At 49.1% G+C, this 25,302-nt stretch overlaps 1 protein-coding gene across 4 annotated transcripts in view; it reads left to right on the top strand.

Annotated features, from left to right (window-relative positions):
• Positions 1-25,302, top strand: part of DOP1B (DOP1 leucine zipper like protein B) — a 125,023-nt gene that overhangs the window by 70,059 nt on the left and 29,662 nt on the right. For all 4 annotated transcript variants that reach the window (XR_009697016.1, XM_061167349.1, XM_061167348.1 and 1 more), the window contains 8 exons: positions 8,479-8,631; positions 9,720-9,820; positions 11,032-11,222; positions 13,924-15,526; positions 16,186-16,297; positions 17,130-17,318; positions 20,523-20,645; positions 22,113-22,247. Coding sequence is in view for 3 of the 4 variants with exons in the window: in XM_061167349.1 (XP_061023332.1) it covers positions 8,479-8,631; positions 9,720-9,820; positions 11,032-11,222; positions 13,924-15,526; positions 16,186-16,297; positions 17,130-17,318; positions 20,523-20,645; positions 22,113-22,247 (2,607 nt within the window). In the remaining variant the exon portion in view is untranslated. The remainder of the gene's footprint in view (positions 1-8,478; positions 8,632-9,719; positions 9,821-11,031; positions 11,223-13,923; positions 15,527-16,185; positions 16,298-17,129; positions 17,319-20,522; positions 20,646-22,112; positions 22,248-25,302) is intronic.

The raw sequence follows: 25,302 nt of genomic DNA, 5'->3' as shown, positions 1-25,302 counted from the left end.
CCTGAGGAAGAGAGATTCTTGATGCTTTCTGTGAGGTGCGGGAAATAAACTCTCCTTTGAGGACTTGACAGCTCGTCCTCTGAACGACTATTGAAGTGGGCTGGCTTTTTACCTATTGGGTTGAACCCTCCCCAAGCAAGTCATGTAGCTGAAGCCATCTCCAGCTTGGTTCTGCTCTCCCCCCACTCTTTTTTTTTTATTTATCTGGCTGTGCCGGGTCTTAGTTGCCACATATAGGATCTACTTTCCTATCCAGGGATCAAACCTGGGGCCCCCCTGGATTGGGAGTGTGGAGGCTTAGCCACTGGAACACCAGGGAAGTTCCTTTTTTTTTTTTTTTTTTTTGTTAACAGCATTATTTAGATATAACTCACCCATTTCAAGTACACAATTCAGTGGTTTTTACTATATTCATAGAAATATACCACTTTCCTTGTTTTCTATATGTGATTTCTTTTTTTTCCCACCTGTTTCCCCTTTTTTATTTTCTTTTTCATTAAGTGCTCTTTTCCAGTGTAATGTTTTAATCCCCTTAATGATTTTTTTTCAATGTATTTTTGGAGTTTTTTTTTTTTTTAGTGGTTAGTACTCTTAAGGTTTACCATGTGCATCTTATCAGAATTGACTTCACTTCCATTCTGAATTCCTATGAGTTGTAGAAACATGCCTGGCAGGCTGCAGTCCATGGGGTCGCAAAGAGTCAGACATGACTGACTGACTAACCCTTTTTCACCTCTTGAGTAGCTCTGTTCCTCTTCCCTTTCTTGTGCTGTTGTTATTATGCATAGTACATCTAGGTATGTTATAAACTGAACAAGATGTGGTTGTATAATCTTATGATATTTTAAGAACTTGGTAAAGGAAAGGAAAACAAGTATATACTCATAGAGTTTGGTTGTTCAGTTGCTTAGTTGTGTCCGACTCTTTGTGATCGCATGGACTGCAGCATGCCAGGCTTCCCTGTCCTTCACAATCTCCTGGAATTTGCTCAAACTTGTGTCCACTGAATTGATGATGCCATTCAACCATCTCATTCTCTGTCATCCCCTTCTCCTCCTGCCTTCAATCTTTCCCAGCATCAGGGTCTTTTCCAATGAGTAGGTGATTCGGATCAGGTGGCCAAAGTAGTATAGCTTCAGCTTCAGCATCAGACCTTCCAATGAACACCCAGGACTGATCTCCTTTAGGATGAGCTGGTTGGATCTCCTTGCAGTCCAGGGGACTCTCAAGAGTCTTCTCCAACACCACAGTTCAAAAGCGTCAATTCTTCAGTGCTCAGCTTTCTTTATAGTACAACTCTGACATCCATACATGACTACTGGAAAAACCATAATTTTGAGTAGACAGACCTTTGTCGGCAAACTGACCTTTGTCTCTGCTTTTTGGTATTCTGTCTAGGTTGGTCATAGCTTTTCTTCCAAGGAGCAAACATCTTTTAATTTCATGGCTGCAATCACCATTTGCAATGATTTTGAAGCCCGAGAAAATTAAGTCTGTCACTGTTTGCATTGTTTCCCCATCTGTTTGCCATGAAGTGATGGGACCGGATGCGATGATCTTCGTTTTTTGAATGTTGAATTTTAAGCCATCTTTTTCACTCTCTTTCACCTTCATCAGGAGGCTCTTTAATTCCTCTTCTCTTTCTACCATGAGGGTGGTGTCCTCTGCATATCTGAGGTTATTGATATTTCTCCCAGAAATCTTGATTCCATCTTAAGGTTCATCCAGCTCGCCATTTTATATGATGTGCTCTGCATATAGGGCTTCTCAGGTGGCTAAGATGGTAAAGAATCTGCCTGAAATGCAGGAGACCCAGGTTCAATCCCTTGGTTGGGAAGATCCCCTGGAGGAAGGCATGACAGCGCACTCCAGTATTCTTGCCTAGAGAATTTTGTGGACAGAGGAGCCTGGCAGGCTACAGTCCATGGGAATGCAGAGAGTCAGACATGACCTAGCAACTGACGCTTTCACACTCTGCATGTAAGTTAAATAAGCAAGTTGACAATATGCAGCCTTGACATACTCCTTTCCAGATTTTGAACGAGCCTGTTGTTGCGTGTCCCCGCTCTGGCTCTCTTCACTTGTGGGTTCAAGTTTACATCTGGTACTTTTCTTTACTTCAGTCCACCTTCGCTTGTACTGTTGTAAAATACATTTCTACAAGTGACGGGACCAACAGTGCAGTGTGGACCTATTGTTTTACGCAACTGGTTTTTAAAATTATTTGTAAGAAGAAAAGAGAAGGAATATGCATTCATGCTGTCTCTTTATAATTACATAATTACTTTTTCTGATGCTCTTTGCTTTTTGTATGGATTCAGATAACTGTCTGGGGTCAATTATTTTCACCCTGAAGAACTTTTCCATTAGTCTTGTAAAGTAGGGCTGCTAGTAACAAAATATGCTAGATTTTCTTTATCTGGAAATGTCTTTATTTTTCTTTCTTTTATATAAGATAGATTTATGGGATATAAGATCATGTTGTTTTTTTTTGTCTTTCAACACGTTGAATATAAGAATAAGCCCACTTTAATCTTTTCCACATACACTTGATTATAAAATATTTAAAGCAGCACTTGTTTAATAATCCATAACAAATGCTCAGCTAAATGTTTGAGTGAACCTGCATTTGAATTAATTGTTTGAATATGTCATTCACCAGTCTTCTGGCTTCCCTTGTTTCTGATGAAAAGTTGGCTGTTACCTTACAGGGGTTTGCTTATAAATTATCAAATCAATTTTTTCATGTTACTTTCAAGATTTTCTCTGTCCTTTGTCATTCCACTAGGATGTGTCTGGGTGTGGATCTCTTTGTATTTATCCTTCTTGGAGCTTCTTGGATATGTAGATAGAGATTTTTCATCAAATTTGGGAAGTTTTCAGCCCTTATTTCTTTAAATATTTTTCCTGCTCATTTATTTTTCCTGAACCTGCACTCCACTTACGTGTATGCTGGTGCCCTTAATGGTGTTCTGCACGTTTCTCTCAGGCTTTATTCATTTTTCTTTTTTTTTTCCTATATACTTCAGATTTCATGATTTTTATCAGTCTTTTTCATTGACTCTTCTGCTAGTTCAAGTAAATTGTTGAGCCCCCTCTAGTGAATTTTTCATTTGTTATTGTACTTTCAACTCCAGAGTTTCCTTTTTGTAATAATTTCTGACTTCTTATTGTTATCATCTATCTGATGAGGCATTGTCATATTTTTTTTTCTTCCTTGAACATGGTTTCCTTTAGTTATTCAAACACATTTATAATGGCTCCTTTGAAGTCTTTGTTAAATCTGGTTCCTCTCTTGGCTTGTACTGTCTGCTTCTTTAATCCCTGCGTGTGGGTCATATTTTCTTGTATCTTTGCCCTGTCTTGTAACCTTTATTGAAGGCTTTGTATTCTGGCACCTCCCTCCACCTCCACCAGTGACTTGTTGTTGTCTCTCTTGTTTGTTTAGTGAATTGACTGTTTTAGTTTGTTTCCCCTGCAGGGTGAGGCATTTGCTGCTGCTCCTTGGAGGCTGCCACCTTAGGAATGCGCAGCCACTCTTGAGATGATGGTGATTTTAGCAAGATTTTCATTGACTTTCCCTGATTTCTGTTAAACTCTGTGGGTATCACACCCAGATATTAGGCTCCACTAATCACTGGATGATGGCTCTATTATTTTTAGCAATGCCCCAGGGCACAAATTACTCCACAGCCTGATCCAGTTTATACTCTTGACTGAGGTAGGTTTTTTCTTTTAATGTTTGTTTATTTGTGTGTGTGTATCTATTATCTTTCGGGCTGTGTTGGGTCTTAGTTGTGGCATGCAGGATCTCTGTTGTGATGTGTGGGCTTCCGTTTGCAGTGTGCAGGCTGACTTGCCCTGTGGCATGTGGGATCTTACTTCCCTACCCAGGGGTGAACCCACACCCCCTGCATTGGAAGGCAGATTCTTAACCCCTGGGCCCTCAGAGAGGTCCGTGTCTCAAGTAGTTTTTTGAGGCTAGTCTTAGAGATTTGTTTTGACATAGGAGGATTTTTCCTAGCTCTCTGTGTCCCTGTTAGCTCAGTTGGTAAAGCATCTGTCTGCAATGCAGGAGACCTGGTTCAATTCCTGGGTTGGGAAAACCCACTGGGGAAGTGATAGGATACCCCCTCCAGTGTTCTTGGGCTTCCCTTGGGGCTCAGCTGGTAAAGAATCCACCTGCAATGTGGGAGACCTGGGTTCAATCCCTGGGTTGGGAAGATCCCTTGGAGAAGGGAAAGGCTACCCACTCCAGTATTCTGGCCTGGAGAATTCCATGAACTGTATAGTCCATGCAGTTGCAAAGAATCAGACAGGACTGAGCGACTTTAATAAGATATTAAGATAAGATGTGTCCCTGTTTATTTCTGGTAAATGAGCTGGCTTGTGGTGTAGCTTGTTGCTATCATGGAGTTCACAGCCTCCTCTTAATTACTCACCATTAAAATCTCTTGTTATTTCTGAGAGCACTCCCAGGCTTGACCTTATCCTACACTCTGTCCCCTTACAGAGAGCTGTGCAGCTCTGTTTTGTGGCCTGCCTGTCCCCCTTGGCAAAATCTCTGAATCTGTTGTGCAGGAAGAGCTGTAACTGGGTCAGTTGTCTGCTTCTCTTGGTGTGATTTCCTGGCGGGGTGCTGGGCGGGGTGGTAGCCTCTGGTCATCTGGGTGTGCGTCTTTTCCTCTCCTCATGAATGATCCAGACCCTCGTGTTCTTAGCCTGCTATGCTTGGATAGAGCCTCCACCCAAGAACCAGGGCAGAGGAGTAAAATACTGGAGGCCTGTTCCTCCCAGGGAGATGCAGAAGCCTTATTAGCTGGGGAGCTGGGAGCGGGGAGGCCCATCTTCCCGGCCACCTGCTATCAAGTCAAGCTGGATGGAGAGGTGGGAGGGTTGTAGTTGAAGTGCCATAGACTTGTTGCTTCTTGTGCTGGAATTTTCGTAGATTCTCTTGAGTTTTTCCTCATTTCTTGAATGCCCTTAGGATAATGTCCAGCAACTCTAAATGGCTGGCTGTTTTCTTTTTCTATAATTTTCACTGGGAGAGGGTCCATGGTTTGTTCAGTCTAGACCCACTTATGATGTTGGGTCCTGGCAGATCCTGGATTTAGTCGTTCTTCAGCTTTTGCCCCTCATTCTCCCTGTCTTCCTTCCTACCAAAGTTGAGTAACAGTATAGATCTTGACTCTGTAAAACTTGGAACCACAGCAACTGGGCAGATCTTTTTTCCTGGTCCTGCATACATCACAGAGTTTGGCATAGCTCCATCATAGGCACAGAGAGGAAAAAAGAAGAAAAAATTTCATCCATGAATTCTTGGAAGGCTATTAATAGAATAAAAATGATAGCACTCAATACTTTGCTCTTGTTTGGGTATGCTTTTATGAGTCCTTTCTGAAGCCTTGATTTTTATTTTGATTCAGATTTAGTACGTACCTGAGCATGTACTACTTGCCAAGCATTGGAGCATACGTTATGTATTAATGTTACCAGGTTCTCAAGAACGAGGCAGGGCTGAAGCCTACCCACATTGAGATGCTGGAACTACAGATGGTAAAGTAACCTATACAGACAGCCAGGGTGCGCCCCAGGTTCTCAGACTCCAGGCCTCGGGCTGGTTCCACATCCTCTAGCCTTTTTCTCGTTCCCATGGAACAGCTTACATACCAACGTTCATTCTGCCTACAGTGCCAACAAGAGTAAGGTCAGATGTCCCAAGAGTGCCCTGCCCTTGCTAAGTAGTAATGGCAGATTGCCAGCCACTAAGGAAATGTCCAGGGCATAGGGACTGAGAAGGCAAAGATGATGAATGGGCAGGCGTGTTTTTTGTGATCAAGTCTCAAAAACCCTCCAAAAAAACTTTAAACCTTCCAGATGGACATCTTACACATAAATTTGCCCTAGGGACTGAAGGCAAAGGGACTGCTTTATTTTATCTGGAAATGACTTCAGTTCAGTTAAGTCATTCAGTCGTGTCCGACTCTTTGCGACCCCATGGACTGTAGCACACCAGGCTTCCCTGCCCATCACCAACTCCCAGAGTCCACCCAAACCCATGTCCATTGAGTCGGTGATGCCATCCAACCATCTTAGCTATTCAATAAACTTTCATCACTTAGTTTAGCACAAACCCTAGACATATAAGTTACTCCTATCTGGAGAGACTGTTTTAGACATTCCTGAAGCATAATTATTCTTAATAAAGTTTATCTAAAGGCTCATATCTCATTTACATTTTTCAGAAGTTTCTTCACTCGTGGTTCTTTCCTTGCTGACAAACTTGTAAAAGGTATAACAATATTTAGTTTATATTAAACCTTCAGTTCAGTTCAGTCGCTCAGTCGTGTCCGACTCTTTGTGACCCCATGGACTGCAGCACCCCAGGCCTCCCTGCCCATCACCAACTCCTGGAGCTTACTCAGACTCATGTCCATAGAGTCAGTGATGCCATCCAACCATTTCGTCCTCTGTCATCCCCTTCTTCTCCCACCTTCAATCTTTCTCAGCATCAGGGTCTTTTCCAAGCAGTCAGTCCTTTGCATCACATGGCCAAAGTATTGGAGTTTCAGCTTCAGCATCAGTTCTTCCTAGAAGGTCAATATATAAGATTCCGGCGAAAGAGGAGTTTAGTGCAATGAGGTGCTTACTTTATAAGAGATTTTCTGCTAGTCAGGAGGAGCTGATGTAACCATGAAGGGATTTAGTGCTTTTCTAGATATCAAAGTGAAAGTCACGTCCAATTCTTTGCGACCTCATGTACTATAGAGTCCATGGAATTCTCCAGGCTAGAATACTGGAGTAGGTAGCCTTTCCCTTTTCCAGGGGATCTTCCCAACCCAGGGATTGAACCCAGGTCTCCCACATTGCAGGTGGATTCTTTACCAGCTGAGCCCCAAGGGAAGCCCAAGAATACTGGAGTGGGTAGCCTCTCTCTTCTCCAGCGGATCTTCCCAAACCAGGAATCGAACTGGGGTCTCGCATTGCAAGTGGATTCTTTACCAGCTGAGCTATCAGGGACAGCCCTTTCTAGATATGAAGAGATGCAAAGGTGGGGATCCTGAAGTCAGTTCTTGAAAATATCTAACTATCTAAAGACCTGTCCCACCAGATTCCCTGGAGCACAGAGTTCCCCCCTCCTCCCTGAACTCCTGAAGGTCAGCAGCTGCAGTAGCACAGGGCTCAGTCTCCGGAGAGGCAGATGGCAAATGCCCTTGTTGTTCTGTCGCAGGCAATGCTCTTGGCAAGTGTCAATTTGTAGTTGACAGAAGTTTTTTGTATGAAGTTTACATGTAACTTGATAACTGGAAATCACATTTCCTTAAGTAAAAAATAAATAATGGTTAGGGGCTTAGGCCAATCAGTGATTAATTTGATCTGTGCAAAGAAGAGTTTTATCAAACAGAAATGTGTTAGTCGCTCAGTTGTGTCCGACTCTTTGCGACCCCATGCACTGTAGCCCTCCAGGCTCCTCTGTCCATGGGATGGCAGAGTCTCACCTCTGTTATCTGAAACTGATGACAGTCTCACCTCTGTCCAGGTGAGAACACTGGCATGGGTAACCATTTCCTTCTCCAGGGCATCTTCCCAACCCAGAGATCGAACCCATGTCTCCTGCACTGTAGGTGATTTCCTTACCGTCTGAGCCACCAGGGAAGCTCAGAAATAAATGAGTCAAAAGAAGTTCTTTGATCTACAAGGTCTCTAAAACATTATAATCTGTCAGACATCATCTTTTTCCATGACCCCCCAAAAAAATGCCTTTAGAAATTCCCCCTCCTAGGAGTGGGACCAGCCTTCTTTTTGAGTCTCACCCTGGTTGGTCCAGCTGGTGTCCCCTGGAACTTGGGAAGGGGCTGCAGCCACTCGCAGATGTCATATGTTTAAAGAGCTGAGATCAGAGTTGAGGAGATGAAGGACTTGATCCTGGGATACAGTTTGGGCCCTGAAGATGAGCCAGGCCTCTACTACAGCACTGAGCATAGAAATGGGAACAAGCAAATTTGTGGGATTAAAGCTGAACACCAGATTGAGCCAACCACCAGTGGTAGGGTGCTAGGGTGTCTACCCCAGGACAGCGACCACCACAGATCGCCCCCAAACTTCCTAGAGGGCGCGACCCTGGCACCCCAGTGCCAGCGCATAGGGAGCTTTGGCGTGTGCTAGTTGAGGGGACGTCTCCATCATCGACAGGTGCTTGCTGCCAGGTGATTCCCTCTGAACGTGGAGATCCGGGCTAGACCTGCAGTGTCCCAGGTGGCCGATCCCCACATTTCACCTGTGCCGTTACCCTCGCCCGGTGGCTCCTGAGGGGCCTGTGATGTGGTTCATTTCGCCTGGCGGTGGTGGTTCTTTGTGTATTAAGAATGCTCACATAGCAAAAGTAGGCAGGAACCAGCAGCTGGGGGCCGGACCAGCCTGCCAAAGGAGGAAAGGGGCAGGACTTGCCGGTGTTCACGCTCTCTCCCCTCCATCCAGAGGGTGGCTCGTGTGCTTTGGAATCAGCTGAACAAGGAGACCCGGGAGCATCATGTCACGTGCGTGGAGTTGTTCTACCGGCTGCACTGCCTGGCCCCCACGGCCAACGTCTGCGAGGACATCATCTGCCATGCCCTCCTGAACCCCGACAAGGTGACTCCCTGCAGCCAATGATCCCCGTCTGACCCCAGTCCTGACACCCCGCCTCCCGCCCAGGTGTCACGTGGTGGCATGTGTTAGTCATTCAGTCGTGTCCAACTCTTTGCGACCCTACAGACTGTAGCCCGCCAGGCTCCCCTGGCCATGAGGATTTCCTGGGCAAGAATACTGGAGTGGGTTGCCATGCCCTCCTGCAGGGGATCTTCCTGACCCAGGGATCAAACCTGGGTCTCCCGCATTGCAGGCGGATTCTTTACCATCTGAGCTATCAAGGAGGCCCTCAGGCAGACTCACCTGTATCCGACAGGAGTCATTCTGGGGCGCAGTGGACATCCTGTTTAACGGACAGGTGTGTTGCCTCAGCAGCATTTTAATAGATCAGTAATTTCAGGACCGGAAGGCCTCCAGAAGCGTGAGCCACCCCGTGTGTCGTATTAAAGCTTACCAGGGACATCTGCCCAGGCTCCCATGATGCTTGCAGGGCCCCCAGAGCTCTGGGTGAAGCAGGCAGCTGCAGAGACCGTGTCACCCCCGGAGCCCTGGCTCTGCACTGCCGTCAGGTCCTGTCCTCTAAGCCGGGGGTCCCCAGTCTCTGGGCTGTAGATGGGAACCTCCTGTGACATCAGTGGTGGTATTAGATGAGAAATGAAGGGCACAATAACTGTCAATGAGCATGGAATCATTCCGAAACCATCCCCCAACCCCAGTTCATGGAATAAAGTTGTCTTCCGTGAAACTGGCGCCAAAGAGGCTGGGGATGGCACTGCCAGGGGCCACGAGGAGGCCACGCCCTGTATTCTTCTCCAGTCGCAGGCCTGGCCGTGGCCCTGGACTCCAGTGGTCGTGGAGTCTGGAGCACGGACTGCCTCGAGAGCGCGTCCGCAGCAAGGAGGGCGAGGAGCAGGGTCCTCCTCCTCCCTGCCCCGTCGGACACCAGGCCCCTTAACTCGGGCACGTCTGCCCTGCCTGCCGTCTTTCTGCTGAGTTCTCATCTGTCATTTAAATGGGGCTCGCTGCCCCGAGAACACGTTCTGTTAAGACAGAAACCAGGCGCCTCACTCCCGTTTTCTCTCATGTTCAAGGGAACCAGGTTGGAAGCTCTCTTTCGATTTTCTGTCATCTGGCACCTGACCAGAGAGATCCAGGGCAGCAGAGTGACGTCTCACAATCGCTCCTTTGACAGGTGATGGGGGCTTCTTTTTTTTTTTTTTTTTAATAACTTAACCCTTAAAGGAAAAGGACACTTTGGGGAGGTGCTGGGTCAGCGTGCCAGGCTGGGCTCGGGGAGATGCATGACGTGGAAACCAAGCCCCCCAGCCCCTGTGTTCTTGATGCGGAGCAAGGATTCCTGGGATCCCCTCAGTGAATTCAGGCCAGACAGGTGTGAATAACTGGTAGGGTGTTTCTTACCTTGATTATGGAAGGAAGAAGCCCCGCGTGCCTCAGAGTTGGCCTGAGGAGCCGGCAGAACAAGCCCCCCGAGGGGGCTTGGTAGGAAGACGAGGAGGGGTAAATCTTGGCCAGGCTTCCCCGGTGGCTCAGTGGTAAAGAATCCACCTGCCAGTCAGTGCAGGAGATGCAGGTTCGATCCCTGGGTTGGGAAGATCCCCTGAAGAAGGACAAGGCAACCCACTCCAGTATTCTTGCCTGGGAAATCCCATAGACAGAGGGGCCTGGCGGGCTACCATCCATGGGGTTGCAAAGAGTCGGACACAACGGAGCGCTCACGCACGCACATGGATCTTAACTGGGGTGGCGGCCACACTGAGTGTGTGCAGCTGCGATGTCCTCAATCCCATGCCCAGAACCATGCATTTTATTACAGGCATGCTCTGTTCTACACTGGTGTTTAAAAATCCCTTACCTTGTCTCTTGTAAGCTTCCCTGATGGCTCAGACGGTAAAGCGTCTGCCTGCAAGGCGGGAGACTTGGGTTCGATCCCTGGGTAGGGAAGATCCCCTGGAGAAGGAAAAGGCAACCTACTCCAGTATTCTTGCCTGGAAAATCCCATGGACAGAGGAGCCTGGTGGGCTACAGTCTGTGGGGTCACAAGGAGTCAGACACAACTGAGCAACTTCACTTTCGCTTTTACCGTGTTCCTGGAGCCCAAATGTGGGGTCAGACACGCAGCCTTGGAGAGATGACAGCTGGTCCTAATGCATCCCACCCCACCCCCCCATTTGTGAGGAGACCTGGGCATCAGGATTTTTAAAAGCTCCTCTGACTTAGCAACTCAACAACAAAACAGCAGCAGTGACCCTAGCTGGAAGCAGGGTTGACCTTGTGGTCCTCGTCTGCCTGGGCCCGCAAGTCCAGCCCCCCGGGTGGAGCTCTCCGAGGGTGTCCTGAGCGCCCTGACAGTGCGCATCTGCAATCCCCGCCGACCCACATCAGGTCCCTGTTCGTGGTGCTGGACAGCCTGGGCAGCTCGGACGGGGCCATCGGAGCCGCCGCCCAGGGCTGGCTGGTGCGGGCGCTCTCCCTGGGCGACGCGGCCCGCATCCTGGAGCCCGTGCTCCTGCTCCTGCTGCAGCCCAAGACCCAGCGGACCGCCATCCACTGCCTCACGCGGGAGAACTCGGCGGGTGAGTACACCGCGGGGGCCAGGTCGGCCCTGCGTCCCGGGGACCCTGGGCCCGGGGGGAGGGAAGGGGCAGCCAGGACCTCCCTGCCGCCCTGGGGCCGCAGTCAAGGCACTCAGACTGACAGGGTGGTTTCGCCAGATTCGAAAGCTGGGGCAGGTACTTTGTGGGGCCTCCTAAAATTTCCAGATCAGATGAACCAGCACTTTGAAATGCTAAGTAGTAGGTTTGTTGTTTTCACTGAAAAATATATGATTTCTTTTTTTATATTAAAAAGGAAAATACTAGCAACCCATGTTCCAATAAATATAGCTGATTCTTGGTTCTTTTGCTGGAGAAAGCAATTCAGGTGCATCCAAGGTAGTAGGAGAGAAAAACAGACCATCCATCTGAAGGTGTCCAAGGCCACCTCTTCACTTAGGAAGGAAGTCTGAGGTCTGGTGTGAAGGTCATTTTGGGCTGGCAGGCTAGCTCTTCTCAGACCTGGGACGGGAGAGCAGAGGTTTTTCCCAGGTATGAATGATCGAGCGTGTCGAAACCTGCATGTAAGCTAATCAGTCGTGCTATATAAAAATCACTTCTGCTCAAGAACCGTCAACAAGGTAAGTGGTTTCTATCTGCTCTCCAAGGTTCTTTCCAGCTTTAACCTAAAATCAGAGAAGAAGAAACAGGCCTCTGGGCTCTGAGACTTTTCAGAGGCATCTTTAACTAAATTTTAAAGAATAGAGATAGAAAAAGAAAAGAAAGACTGAAATGAAACTGATGATTTCATTGCATTTCAGTGATTAATACTTAGTACAGTTTATGGTCTAACATCACTTCGCACAATAGGTGTACTTTATGATTTCCTGCAGTTAGTTTTCTAAGCAGTGGCTTTACAGACTTTGACTAGTTTGTTTAGCTTAGTGGGTTGTAAATACTCAGTGTTCGTCAGTCTCATCTTAAAGAGGAACGCAGCCCAACACCTAAATAAGCAAAGATTCCCAGGTGGCTTCCTCTCTTTGCAAGTTTCCTTGCCTAAAAACTAGGAGGCATTTTATTACTCCACACTTACAAGAAAGTAAAATACAAAGAACTGTAAACTAAGCACCTTCTTAAAACTTTGGTCTTCATTTATGGCAGCTCAATTTTGAAGCATTTCTTTGCTTTAACAAGAAACTCTACAGCCCGTCGGGTGTTAAAAGTCTCAGGGCACTTCCTGCTGCGTCTTCTAATTCCTGTCTAATGCCTGCCTGTTAAGAAAAAAAAAATGTGTCTTCTCTGCCCTGTTCGCTCCCTGGAAACAACCAGAAGGGTTCTACTTCCCCTCCTTGCTACTGCAGTAGTCCTTTGGAAATCTCATTTTTAAATACTGTTGTGAACAACTGGAAGCTCATAGTTCTAATATCTTATCCTTCCTTCTTTCCTAACCTGGCTCAATGTTCATGGAATAGATTTGTTGAAAGCTGCCTATTAAAAATGTTTGGCAGTGCTGAAGACATCTGGCTTTTCACTCCTTTTTAAAAGAGGCCTGAGCACTTTAAAGTGTTGTGTATGTTCTAATCTCAGAGGTACTAACTGCTTAATTTAAAAATCAGAGTAATCAGGAAATAAAAGCACAGGTAAAGTCCCTTGGCATGCCGGCCAGTTAATGGCTCAGCAGATATCCTCCCAGACATTTCCACAGTTGCGTATTACAGATACTCTCCTCTAAGCGGACATTGCTCCACATCAGTGCATGTAGATGTGTCTTTAGAAAACCCAGCATGCCTGCACCATGAGGTTTCAGTCCTCTTACTTTGTGGATACTTTGTTTGTTTCTATACAGCACATTTCAGCAATACCCTTTCAGATTTGAAAAACCTTCTATTGACGTTTCTGTAGGGTACCTTTTTTTGAAAGGAAAGTCCTGGGAGAAAATGATAGGCATTTTTATAGATCACCCTTCCCCTAAACTTGCTATATTTATATTTTCTATGATAATATAACTAAATTACCCAACTTCTTGAACATTGTAAAAGACCTGTTCACTTTGCTTGTCTGACTTTCATCTGTAATGTAACCTACACTCTAGTGTTGTTGTTTCATGCAGGAGCTGTGTTTTGTTGTTTTTTACGCTTTATTTTTTAGTGCAGTATCGTTGATTTACAGTGCTACCCAAGTTTCATATGCACAGCATAGTGATCCATGGTTTTTAAAGGTTACATTCCATTTATGAGCTTCCCTGGGAGCTCAGTTGGTGAAGAATCCACCTCCAATGTGGGAGACCCAGGTTGGATCCCTGGGTGGGGAAGATCCCCTGGAGAAGGAAATGGCAGCCCACTCCAGTATTCTTGCCTGGAGAATTCCAAGGACAGAGGAGCCTGGTGGGCCACAGTTCATGGGGTCACAAAGAGTCGGACAGGACTGAGCCTCTGAGCATACTCAATTTATAGTTATTATATCATATTGGTTATATTCCCTATGTGAAAGTGAAAGCCACTCAACCATCCATGAAATTCTGCAGGCAAGAACACTGGAGTGGGTTGCCATTTCCTCCTCCAGGGGATCATCCCAACCCATCCACGATATTGCCAAGAATTTGTCTTGCCCTTTCCCCGCCCCCATGGAGCGTTTTACTAAAATTGATCTTCCTGCCTCCCTTTAAGACCAAGATCACCGTGGAATTGCCTGTTCATAGTTAACCCTTCTGTTCTCAAGCTGTCTGTCGTTCCGTCCCTTGTAGAAGACTGGCACCGCTGGCTCAACAGGAAGCAAGCCTCATTCGCGGAGGCCTGGGACGCACCGGAGCTGCCGGAGGGCGGCTGTGAAGAAGGCGCGCCCCTGAGCCAGCTCACCACGGTGGACCGTGAGGCCATCTGGGCCGAGGTGGAGACGGAGCCCGAGGTGCGCCCAGCGAGCGGCGAGCCCCACGAGCACGACCGCCCCCCGCGCCTCGAGGACCTGCCGGACGGGCCGGCCCGCGCCGCGGCCGAGGACGGCAGCGAGCGCACCGAGTCAGCGGACACGACCTCCGGCGCCACGGACAGCAGCGAGAACACGTCCTCCGTCTCCTCGCCGGCGCACGACCCTCAGGAGATGAGCAGCGGCGAGCAGTGTTGCGCGCCCCTGGCCGCAGCCGCCCGGGCCCCCGGCCTGCAGGCGGGCAGCCCCACGTGCCTGGCGCGCGCGGACTCAGACCGGACCCAGGCCTCGGAGTCGCTGCCGTCCAGCGATGACGAGGCGGCCGCGGAGCTCCAGGCGCTGACGGCGGCCCGGCTGCGGAAGCAGCAGCGCGAGAGGCAGGCGAGGCTGGAGGCCCTGTTCGCGCACATCCTGCTCTACCTGCAGCCCTACGACGCGCGGCGGGTGCTCTACGCCTTCTCGGTGCTGGAGGCCGTGCTCAAAACCAACCCGCGCGAGTTCGTTGACGCCGTGTCCAGGACCAGCGTGGACACCAGCGCCACGGCGCACCTCAACCTCATCTCCAACCTCCTGGCCCGCCACCAGGAGGCGCTGGGGGGCCAGAGCTTCTACGGCAAGCTCCCGAGCCAGCCCCCCAGTGCATGCCCGCACTCGCTGCTCATCGAGCTCCTCACCTACCTGTGCCTCAGTTTCCTCCGAAGCTACTACCCTTGCTCCATGAGGGTCTCGCACCGGGACGTCCTGGGCAACCGGGACGTGCAGGTCAAGAGCGTGGAGGTGCTGATCAGGGTGATGACGCAGCTGGTGTCGGTGGCCAAGGCGGCCGAGGGCAAGAACGTGGAGTTCATCCAGGGCCTGCTGCAGAGATGCCGGGTCCAGGAGTTCGTCCTGCTCTCGCTGTCCGCCTCCATGTACACGAGCCAGAAGCGCTACGGGCTGGCCACGGGTGCGCCGTGCGGAATCCTGCGGGAGGAGGGCGTGCTGGAGGAGCACGTCATCAACCTGGGCCAGGACCAGATCTGGAGCGAGCACCCGCTGCAGATCGAGCTGCTGAAGCTGGTGCAGGTGCTCATCGTGCTGGAGCACCACCTGGGCCAGGCGCCCGAGGAGGCAGAGCAGCCGCCCGACCTACCCCGGGAGTGGCGGCGGGCCCTGAACTTCCAGCAGGCCATCAGCGCCCTGCAGTACGTGCGGCCCCACCCGCTCACCTCGCAGGGGCTGCTGGTGGCCGCCGTGGTCAGGGGCCTGCAGCCGGCCTACGGCTACGGCATGCACCCGGCCTGGGTCAGCCTGGTCACGCATTCCTTGCCGTACTTCGGAAGGTCCCTGGGCTGGACAGTTACACCCTTCCTTGTCCAGATCTGCAAAAACTTGGACGAGCTGGTCAAGCAGTATGAGAGCGAGTCGGCGAAGCTGTCCATCAGGTACATACAGTGAGCCTTGAGGCAACTGGTACTTGTGTGCTGAGTCCCTTCACTCATGTCTGACTCTTCTGTGACCCCGTGGACTGTAGCCCGCCAGGCTCCTCTGTCCATGGGATTCTCCAGGCAGAGATTCTGGAGTGGGTTGCCATTTCCTCCTCCAGGAGATCTTCCCGACCCGGGGATGGAACCTGCGTCTCCTATGTCTCCTGAGTCGGCAGGCAGGTTCTTTACCACTAGCGCCACCTGGAGAGAGGCATTGTTATTGCTTTAATGACAGCTTTTGTCATGAATGGCTGGCTGATTGGCCCTCTACATCAGCTGGGGGGTCATTTCAACCTAATCAGAAACCTAGGTAGCATTGTCAAGAGAGGGTAACAAGGAACTGAATGTGGATTCCATTATTTTTGCAAAACAGAAATAAAAGTGTGAATCCTCTGCACAGAAATCCTAAAACATCTGGAAACATTTTTCCAAAGCGACCAGATAAATGTAAAACAGCTTGAAAGAGGCCTCTCGTTTTTGTAGTGGTATTTCATTATGAGAGCCCCAGTTTGTTTTAAGATGGTGATTTCTCTGTGGTTTCTATGTTTAGGATTAAAAACTTTTCTGGCCTCATTCTTAAAGATTCTCAAAACTGGTTTCTTGTTTCTTCACCAAAGCATAACCTCCAAGAGGGAAAACATCTCCCCGGATTATCCACTCACTCTGTTGGAAGGCCTAACAACCATTAGTCATTTCTGTCTTCTGGAACAACCCAACCAAAGCAAAAAGGTAAATTGCTTTTTTTCCCAAGTTTGAGGCAGTTTTCATATATTGTTTTGTCTTCTTTGGGATTATGTCTGTTTCAAATAAGAAATGTATGTATGTGTGTAATGCAGACATGTATGCCAATATTAATGCCAAATAACAGATATGCAAATAATGCAAGCGTGTGTGCAAGTATATGTGCAAATGTACATATGTAAGTAACACACATGTGGTTTTGTTCTCACTGGCCACTCTGTGAGCAACTTCAGCCCTTGCCCAGTGTGGCACAGAATGTGATCTTTCTTCCATGTATTTTTTTTTTACTTGACTTTACAGAGTTTGAAGGCATTTTATGTCTTGATTACTCTACCCTGGAAAGTGAAAGTCACTCAGTCATGTCCAACTCTTGGGGTCCATGGACCCTATGGACTGTAGCCCACCAGGCTCCTCTGTCCATGGAATTTTCCAGGCCAGAATACTGGAGTGGGTAGCCATTCCCTTCTCCAGGGCATCGTCCCAGCCCAGGGATCGAATCCGGGTCTCCCACAATGCAGGCGGACTCTTTACCACCTGAGCCCCCAGGGAAGCACACTACCCTATCTGGGATTAAATTCTAGAATGGAGCTTGTACTTTGGTTGAGGGAGTGGCAAAGTTTGTAATGAGCCTCAGACTCACACACATCCCTCTCTGAAGGGAAGTCGTGGGTTTAAATGCTCGGGAGGCATCTCATTTCTAGACCACCCGTGGGCCTTGCCCTGGGGAGTGCTCCAGCCCAGACTCCATCCACCAACCCCAGGTTCCTCATGGAAAGGGAAATGCTTCTGGGTCTCACGTGTGTTCGTCTCTGTTTTTCAGACCTCTGCTGTGACCGACCCTACCAATCTGAAGAATGCCAAGAATGCTATTCTGGAAGAGCTCCCTCGAATCGTTAACACCATGGCCCTTCTCTGGAATGTCCTCAGGAAGGAGGAGACTCAGAAGAGACCCGTCGATCTCCTCGGAGCCACGAAGGGATCCTCTTCCGTTTACTTTAAAACCACCAAAGTGAGAGAGCTTCCTCTGTGGGCTTACGATTTCCTTTGTCTTGTATTGTCCCGCCAGAAATAAAAATACACAGGGATGTATACATACATAATCAAAGACCATGTGCCCAGAGAAACCCACGTTAGAAGTACTGTTATAAGTAAACTGGAAATAGAAATCTCCAGTTTGTTTATTAGAGTAAGCCTTATATTCATGGGAAGAAGGCTTTTGTGAGTACTTTTCAGTTTATTTTTTCCTCTTTGGCTATTTAGAGAAATTATTTTTGGCCGTGCTGGGTGTGCGTTGTAGCAAGGGCTTTCTCTAGTTGCGGGGAGCAGTGTCTATGCTTCATTGTGCTATGTGGGCCTCCTGTTGCGATGGCTTCTCTTGTCATGGAGTACGGACTCTCCGGCTTGCAGGCTTCAGTCGCTGCAGCTCCCGGGATCTGGAGCACAGGTTCAGTAGTCGTGGCAGAAGGAGTGAGTGAGTTGCTTGACGGCATGTGGGATCTTCCCGGATCACGGCTTGGAACCTTGTCTCCTGCATTGGATGCTTGACCGCTGAGCCACCAGGAAAGCCCCGCAGTCATCAATTCTTGAGCCAGGCACTGATGACTCAGGGGAGGCCTGGGAGGCGAAAGCTTTTCCACAAACAAGAGGCCAGCAGAGGACAAGCGGGGAGGGATCTGTCCCAGGAAGTCCCCAGAGGGTCCCTCACCACGTTAAACCCTTGACTCTCCCTGGGAGGCACCCAGGCACGTAACTCAGTGTATGATCACCATGTCCCATGGCTCCCAGTTGTCCGGCCGTGTCTCCCGTCCTCTGAGCACAGCTGGCGTGTGCCCTCAGGGCTTACCGCCGGCTTCTGGCAGCCTGGGTTGAGCAGAACAGTCAGGGCCCAGGGACCCAGGTCGCCTGGATTTGGCTCCCTGCTCAGCTGCTCTGTGGGACCTTGAGCATGTGCATTAAACCTCTGTATGTTGTTTCCTCCGCCGGAAACAGGATGCTGGGCATCATCTGAACACTCTCTATTTACTGGTGTATTCAGTCCTCACCTGCAAGGCAGGTGCTATTATATTCCCAGGTGACAGGTGAGGGGTGTAGAGAGAGCATGTGATTCTTTTCTGTGGTCAGCCAGGCAGCCCGATTCCCAGATCAGTGGGCTTTTAGGTTCCGGGAGGCACAGGTGGCCTCCAAAAATTTTCTGTCGGTTCCAGGGATTACCTCCAAGGGAAATCTGCCACAGGAACCTGCTTAAATTCAGCCTAAAAATTAATCTCTTAAAAGGTCCAGAAGGTTCACTCAGCTTGAGCCTCGGTTTCCTCCTCTGTGAAATGAGCCTGTTACTAGTAGCTTACCCCCTGGACTGATGGAAGAATTCATTGTGGTGCTGGCTGACATTTATTGGGGGTTTTCCAGGGGCTTCCCAGGTGGCTCAGTGGTTAAAAAAAACAAAACCCACGCCTGCAGTACAGGAGACATGGGTTCAATCCCTGGGTTGGGAAGATCCCCTGGCAAAGGGAATGGCAGCCCACTCCAGTCTTCTTGCCTGGAGAATTCCATAGACAGAGGAGCCTGGCAGGCTACAGTCCATGGGATCGTGCAGAGTTGGACATAACTGAACAACACAACATTTACTGAGCACTTAACCCAAGCCCTCCCTGAAGGCCCCAAGGCCCTGAACTGGGGCCCGCATGGTCTCTCTCAAGCAGAAACCATGGTAAGAGGAAGAGGACATCCCCATCCCCAGCTCAGTTGTATCTAAAGTGATGCTAGGCAAAGGCAGGGGGGACAGGGATGTTCAGTTCAGTCTCTCAGTCGGGTCTGACTCTTTGCAACTCCATGGACTTCAGCACACCAGGCCTCCCTGTCCATCGCCAACTCCAGGAGCTTGCTCAAACTCATGTCCATTGAGTCGGTGATGCCATCCAACCATCTCATCCTCTGTCGTCCCCTTCTCCTCCTGCCCTCAATCTTGCCCAGCATCAGGGTCTTTTCCAATGAGTCAGCTCTTCTCATCATGTAGCCAAAGTATTGGAGCTTCAGCTTCAGCTTCAATTCTTCCCATGGATATTCAGGACTGATTTCCTTTAGGATGGACTGGTTGGATCTCCTTGCAGTCCAAGGGACTCTCAAGAGTTTTCTCCAACACCACACTTCAAAAGCATCAATTCTTCAATGCTCAGCTTTCTTTATTGTCCAACTCTCACATCCATACATGACTACTGGAAAAACCATAGCTTTGACTAGACAGACCTTTGTTGGCAAAGTACTGTCTCTGCTTTTTAATATGCTGTCTAGGCTGGTCATAGCTTGTCTTGCAAGGAGCAGGGGAAGCCCAGGGTAAATCCATTCATTCCACAGGCACATGTGTGCCTGCTGCTCTGTACCTGGCCCTGCCTGTCCACGAGCGGATAAGATAGAGGAGGGAAGTCCTTGTCTTCCTGGCAGGCACAGACATTAACCATCCACTTTAAAATAGTGATGAGAAGTGCTGCAAAGAGACACAGGGCACTCTGCCAGCCTGCGACCCCTGCTCTGAGGGTCAAGAGGGCCTTCCTGAAGCAGAGGAGCTGAGCCAAGACCCAGGATGAGCGAGTATGCCTTCCCAGGGGTGTGTTAGAGGTTGGGAGACCCTCAGCATCCACAAAGGAAGGAACACGGAGGTTTTGGGAATGCAGAGAAATCCAGGCACAGCAAAGGGGAGGGTGGCGAGTGACGTCCCCGGGCCGTGTCATGGGTCTGTTTTTAGTTGGCTGCATAATAAAATTAGGTAAATGGCACATATTTCTGGAAATTGAAGCGCATCCTTCCTGGTGCTTACAAGCCCTCCCTGAACTGGTTGAGGCCAGCGTGGCTGGGGGCTTCCCTGCAGGGTCCCCACTTTCTCGCTGGGTCTGCAAAGCCTCAGGTGACTTGCTCCGAGCCCTGCCCCCCTCCTATCTGCTCGAAGGTGGTATCCATCACTTCCCAGGAGTCTCCTCTCTGCCTTTTGTGCACCTGGACAGCCCACCACGCATCGTGTGCAACTCCTCCAGGAGGTGCTCTGCACCACCACCATCCCCTCAACGCCGCCCCCAGACCCCAGCATAGTGCCCGTGACATTATGACAAAGGCTCCCAAGGTCACAGGCGCTCGTGGTGAAGGGCGCGGTCCACGGGAGCCCTGACTCTGCTCTCACTCATCGTTTTTCTGTTTTCTGTTTTGTTTTGTTTTTTTTTTTAAGACCATACGACAAAAAATTTTAGACTTCTTGAACCCGTTGACAGCGCCTCTTGGAGTTCAGCTGATGGCAGCTGTTGCCGCTGTGTGGAGCAGGAAGAAGGGGAAACGCCACAGTAAAATGAAGGTAAAGCCAGAAACCGCCGCGCGCAGACAGCCTGGTGCGATCAGAGGTGACCCCAGAGGCTGCCAGGGAAGACCGTGGAGGGGGCCCCCCATGTTAAACTCACGACGTCATCATCTAGCTGTGCCTGTTGCAGCGAGGTGGGGGGAGGGAGTGGAGCCCACCCAACCTCTGTTTTCTTCTCTTTCTACTGTATGATGAGTATATTGTACTTTTCATTTTAATCTACTGTCTAGCAGTGTGCTTCCAAGAATGTCTATAACATGTACATTTCAAAGGAAAACACCACCGGGGGACCTGCCACCCAGCTTAAGAAATTGTTCCTTGTCCTACCCATGAGGACCGCTGGGGACCCCTCCCTGGTTATAGAGCCTGCTAAAAGCTTTCTGGTTTTTTTTTTTTTTAAACCAATTTTTTTTAGAGACCTTCTTTTTCTAGGGCAGTTTTAAGTTCGCAGCAGAATGAGAGGAGGGTATAGAGATTTTCCCTAGTCCCCTGTCCCCACACATGTATTTCCCCACCCCCGTCAGCATTCCTTGCCACTCTCCCCAGAGGGCTATGCTTGTCACATTCTCTGACCTCCACTCACACGGTCACAGTTGACATTTGGCTTTTTTAATTTGTAAGAATAATACTCGTTTGTGATGGTAAAGAAATCATCGCATTCCTCTGCCCAGACTTCAGTTTACATTTTGCATAAACGTTCTCCACCGACGCCTCCATCCCAAGTCCTGCCAGGAGCTTGGGTCTCCTGTTTCTGCAAACCCAGCACGGGCTTCACACTCAGTTCCCTCCGTCGTCCATGTAGGTTCCTACCCGCTACCTTCATCAGAGCATCTGCCCCACCCCCGGGCACTGCCTCAGTGCCCAGCGCGGACCCCATTACCCAAGGAGGCGTGAAGGCTGCTGGGCCAGGTCACCCAGCTTAGCACCTGTGGGGTCTTCCCCAGCGAGGACCCTCATACTTCCAAGGGCAGACCCCGAACCCCACTGCGATCACCAAAACACACCTCCCACGCCGGGACTTCCCTGCCCTGGCCAGCTCCCGTGAACCTGGTTTTCCTGTTTCGCTTGCTGTCCTCGTACTTTGGGGGCTGGCTCTTGATAATCAGCCTGTTTCCTTCAAGTTAATACTGTCTGTTTCCAACACGCTTTCTCAGCTTGAACACATAAAGACCAGAGCGATTGCCCATCACCGGCTGTGCCTTTTATTCCTCATCTGTATCAGATACTGATTACATTCCTGTGTAATGTAAATTACACAATTACACACAATTACTGTGTAATTAAAAGCTTTTTTTTTTAACCTCACTCTTCTTCCTACCAATACGGTCCTTTACCTAGTATTCCTTTCAATATTCATTTGAAAGATTAAAGCACATCTCTTCCTCCGGGAGCATCACAGAGTGCTTTCTGGGAGTCCTCCTCATTTTTGTTGTCTCACTCAAGGAACGGTCCTCTTCTCGGCAGATCGTTCCGGCGGCCAGCACGTCCCAGCTGACCCTCGTGGATCTGATCTGCGCGCTGAGCACCCTGCAGACGGACTCCGTGCTGCACCTGGTGAAGGAGGTGGTGAAGCGCCCGCCGCAGGTCCGCGGGGACGAGGTCAGGAGCCCGGGGGCCCTCGGATGAACGCAGGATCTCCCAGTCCACATCTTGTAGATGGCGTCTGGGAGGGAAACAAAGGATACAGGAGCACCTGGGAATTCAAGGAGCCAGGAAACGGAGGTGTTCTTGCCGGGCTTTGTGGAAATGCACGAGACGTGCTCCATGGACTCCCGTCTTGAGGTGTGAACCACCTGAGATTAGGGACCGGCTTCCATCCTTCCAGCCGACCGCAGAGCACTCTGCCCAGTAGTGGCTCTGTTTTCTGCAGCATAGTTTGTGTATTTGACTGCTCTGGGTCTTAACTGCGTCTTGCAGGATCTTTTGTTGAGGACGCACCGGCCCTCTAGTTGTGGGCACTTGGGCTTAGCAGTCACAGCGCACAGGCTTAGTTGCTCCGAGGCAGGTGGGGTCTTAATTCCCCAGACCAGGGATCGAACCCACGTCTCTTGCGTTCTCAACTACTGGACCACCAGTGAAATCCCTGGTAGTGGTTCTTATCAAGGGCCCACTGCGCGCCAAATCGAATAAAGCTAGAAAGAGGAAATGGCACTTGGCTTCCAGGAACTGGCAGCCTAAAAAGCATCAAAGATAAGCAAAGCTGGATAGTAGTTAAAGGTGAGAAAGACCAACTTCATTCAGTAGCTACGGCAGTAGCAGGGAGAGGCGTGCTCAGTTCCAGTTTGTGCAGAGGTGAGCGGGTATTTTATGGGGAGGATGAATAGGAAGGGTGAAGGAGCAGGGCTTCAGCAGAGTCAGGGGAGTGGAAAGTTACAAACAAGTGGAAAGGGGCTTAGTGGATGTAATTAGACCATAGTTACTGACTGTGATGTGAAAGGTAGATTCCTGTGCTCCCCGGGGGACTGGGAGACAGGCGCCCTGTCTTTCTTGATGATATTTAAAAGGGATGGCTGCCAGGTCCTTGGGAAAGACATTCCCAGGTTGGGAGGAGATGCATACACATCTCAGAGGGACAGAGGAAGGATTTGTAGCCATAAGCTTTTCCTAATAAATGCTCAAAGGAGGGGAGGTCAGGAACCCATCAGGACTTGGGTGAACACACAGCAGATTCCTTCCGAGGCCGTGAGCTTTCTTTCTCATTTTAAGGGGGTCGAGGTCATCTCCCTAGGACACAGCCTTGAGCTGCTGGGAACCGTAGTCGTGTTTGCTCAAGCCTCTTAGTGTGTGGGGTGGACAGAATCGTTTGTGACGAAGGTACAACCTTGTAGGCCGAGGTTGAGGCTTGGTCAAGACAAGGGCTCAGAGGAGCCTGGCTAAGGACTTCCCTGGCAGTCCAGTGGTTGGGGCTCTCCACTTTCACTGCTCAGGGTCCGGGTCAGGGCCTGGTCGGGGAACTAAGATCTCACAAGCCGTGCTGTGCGGCCGGAAAAAATAAAAACCCAGAGACTTCTCCGGTGGTCCAGTAGCTCTAAGTCTCCATGCTGGCCAATGCAGGGTGCCCAGGTTTAATCCCTAGTCAGGGAACTGAATTCAGCATGAGTTTGAGCAAGCTCCAGGAGATAGTGAAGGCCAGGGAAGGTCGGCATGCTGCAGTCCTTGGGGTTGCCGAGTCAGACATGACTTACTGAACAACAGTAGTAACAGGGAACTAGATCCCGTAGGATGCAACTCAAGCTTCCACATGCCAGAACTAGGACCTGGAGCAGCCCAATAAATAAGTAAATATTTAAAAAATAAAAAGAGCAGAGGGGCCTGACTAGATTAGGTCAAGGAGAGCATCTTTGTCCATGGGCAAGTTAAAAGTTTGCTTAATTTTTACCAGAGTACGAAGTACACGTCAGAGGACTTAACTCATGCTGGACATTCTGAGAAAGCAGAGCTTTCATCTGGCTACAGGGAGATGGGTGGTCTTTGAAGGGTGATGTGATTGAACCACAAAGCTCCTATAGTTTTTCTGACCAATTTCTGCATAGCAGTTGAGGGAGCTTTTCTACTGCTCAGACACCTTTTCATTTACACACAGTGGTTTTTTTTGAGTTCCCTGGTGGTTCAGATGGTAAAGCGTCTGCCTATAATGTGGGAGACCCACATTCAATCCCTGGGTCGGGAAGATCTCCTGGAGAAGGAAATGGCAACCCACTCCAGTATTCTTGCCTGGAAAATCCCATGGATGGAGGAATCTGGTAGGCTACAGTCCACAGGGTCGCAGAGAGTCAGACACGACTGAGCGACTTCACTTCACAGTGCATTGCAACAGAACAGTCTCTATGGTTTTTCACCTGAGAGGTCTTTGATTTCACCAAAGCAGTCCTCTTCATTGAAAGTGTTGGAGCTCTTTTGTTCTGAATTAATTTGATAGAAACCAGGGATTTGTTCTGACCTTGAAATAATTGTCCTCTCTCAGGTAATTTAAGATGATATAGTCAGAAACACTCTTAAGAATAATTCCCTAAATGAAAATTATTAGAGTGGACCAAGCGATCACTAAAAAATAGTTTTAATTCAAACTGATATTTGTATACCAGAGCCAAAAAGTAGAAATAACCCTTCAGCAGATGAATGGGTAAACACAATGAGGTATATATGCATGCAGTGGATTATGACTCAGCCTTGAAAAGGGAGGAAATTCTGACACGCTGTACCATGAATGAACCTTAACAACATTATGCTAAGGGGAATAAGTCAGTCCAAAAGGACAATATTGCATGATTCCGCTTATCTGGGGTACCCAGAGTGGTCCAGTCCACAGAGACAGAAAAGAGAGTGGTGGTTCCTAGAAGCTGGGGAGGAGGGAATGGGCGTAGGTGTTTAACGGGGACTGAGTTTCACTCTGCGAAGGTGAAATGGTGCTAATGAATGGTGATCGTAGTTGCCCAGCAGTAGCTGTGAATATCCTGAGTGCCCTTGTCCTGTACCCTTAAAAATGTTTTAAGTGGTAAATTTTTTCAAATATATGTTACCAAAATTTTATAACAAATAAAATAAATCTTGCTCTTAGATATTTAGGTCGTAGCACAAAGGGTGGTGAACGGAAGCTAAACCTTGAAGTCAGAGATGCGTTCATGCATTTTCCCCGCAGAGTGAGAAAACTGAC

This window comes from Dama dama, chromosome 19 (genome assembly GCF_033118175.1).
Source record: "Dama dama isolate Ldn47 chromosome 19, ASM3311817v1, whole genome shotgun sequence".
NCBI lineage: Eukaryota > Metazoa > Chordata > Mammalia > Artiodactyla > Cervidae > Dama > Dama dama.
This window is presented reverse-complemented; position numbering and strand designations above follow the sequence as displayed.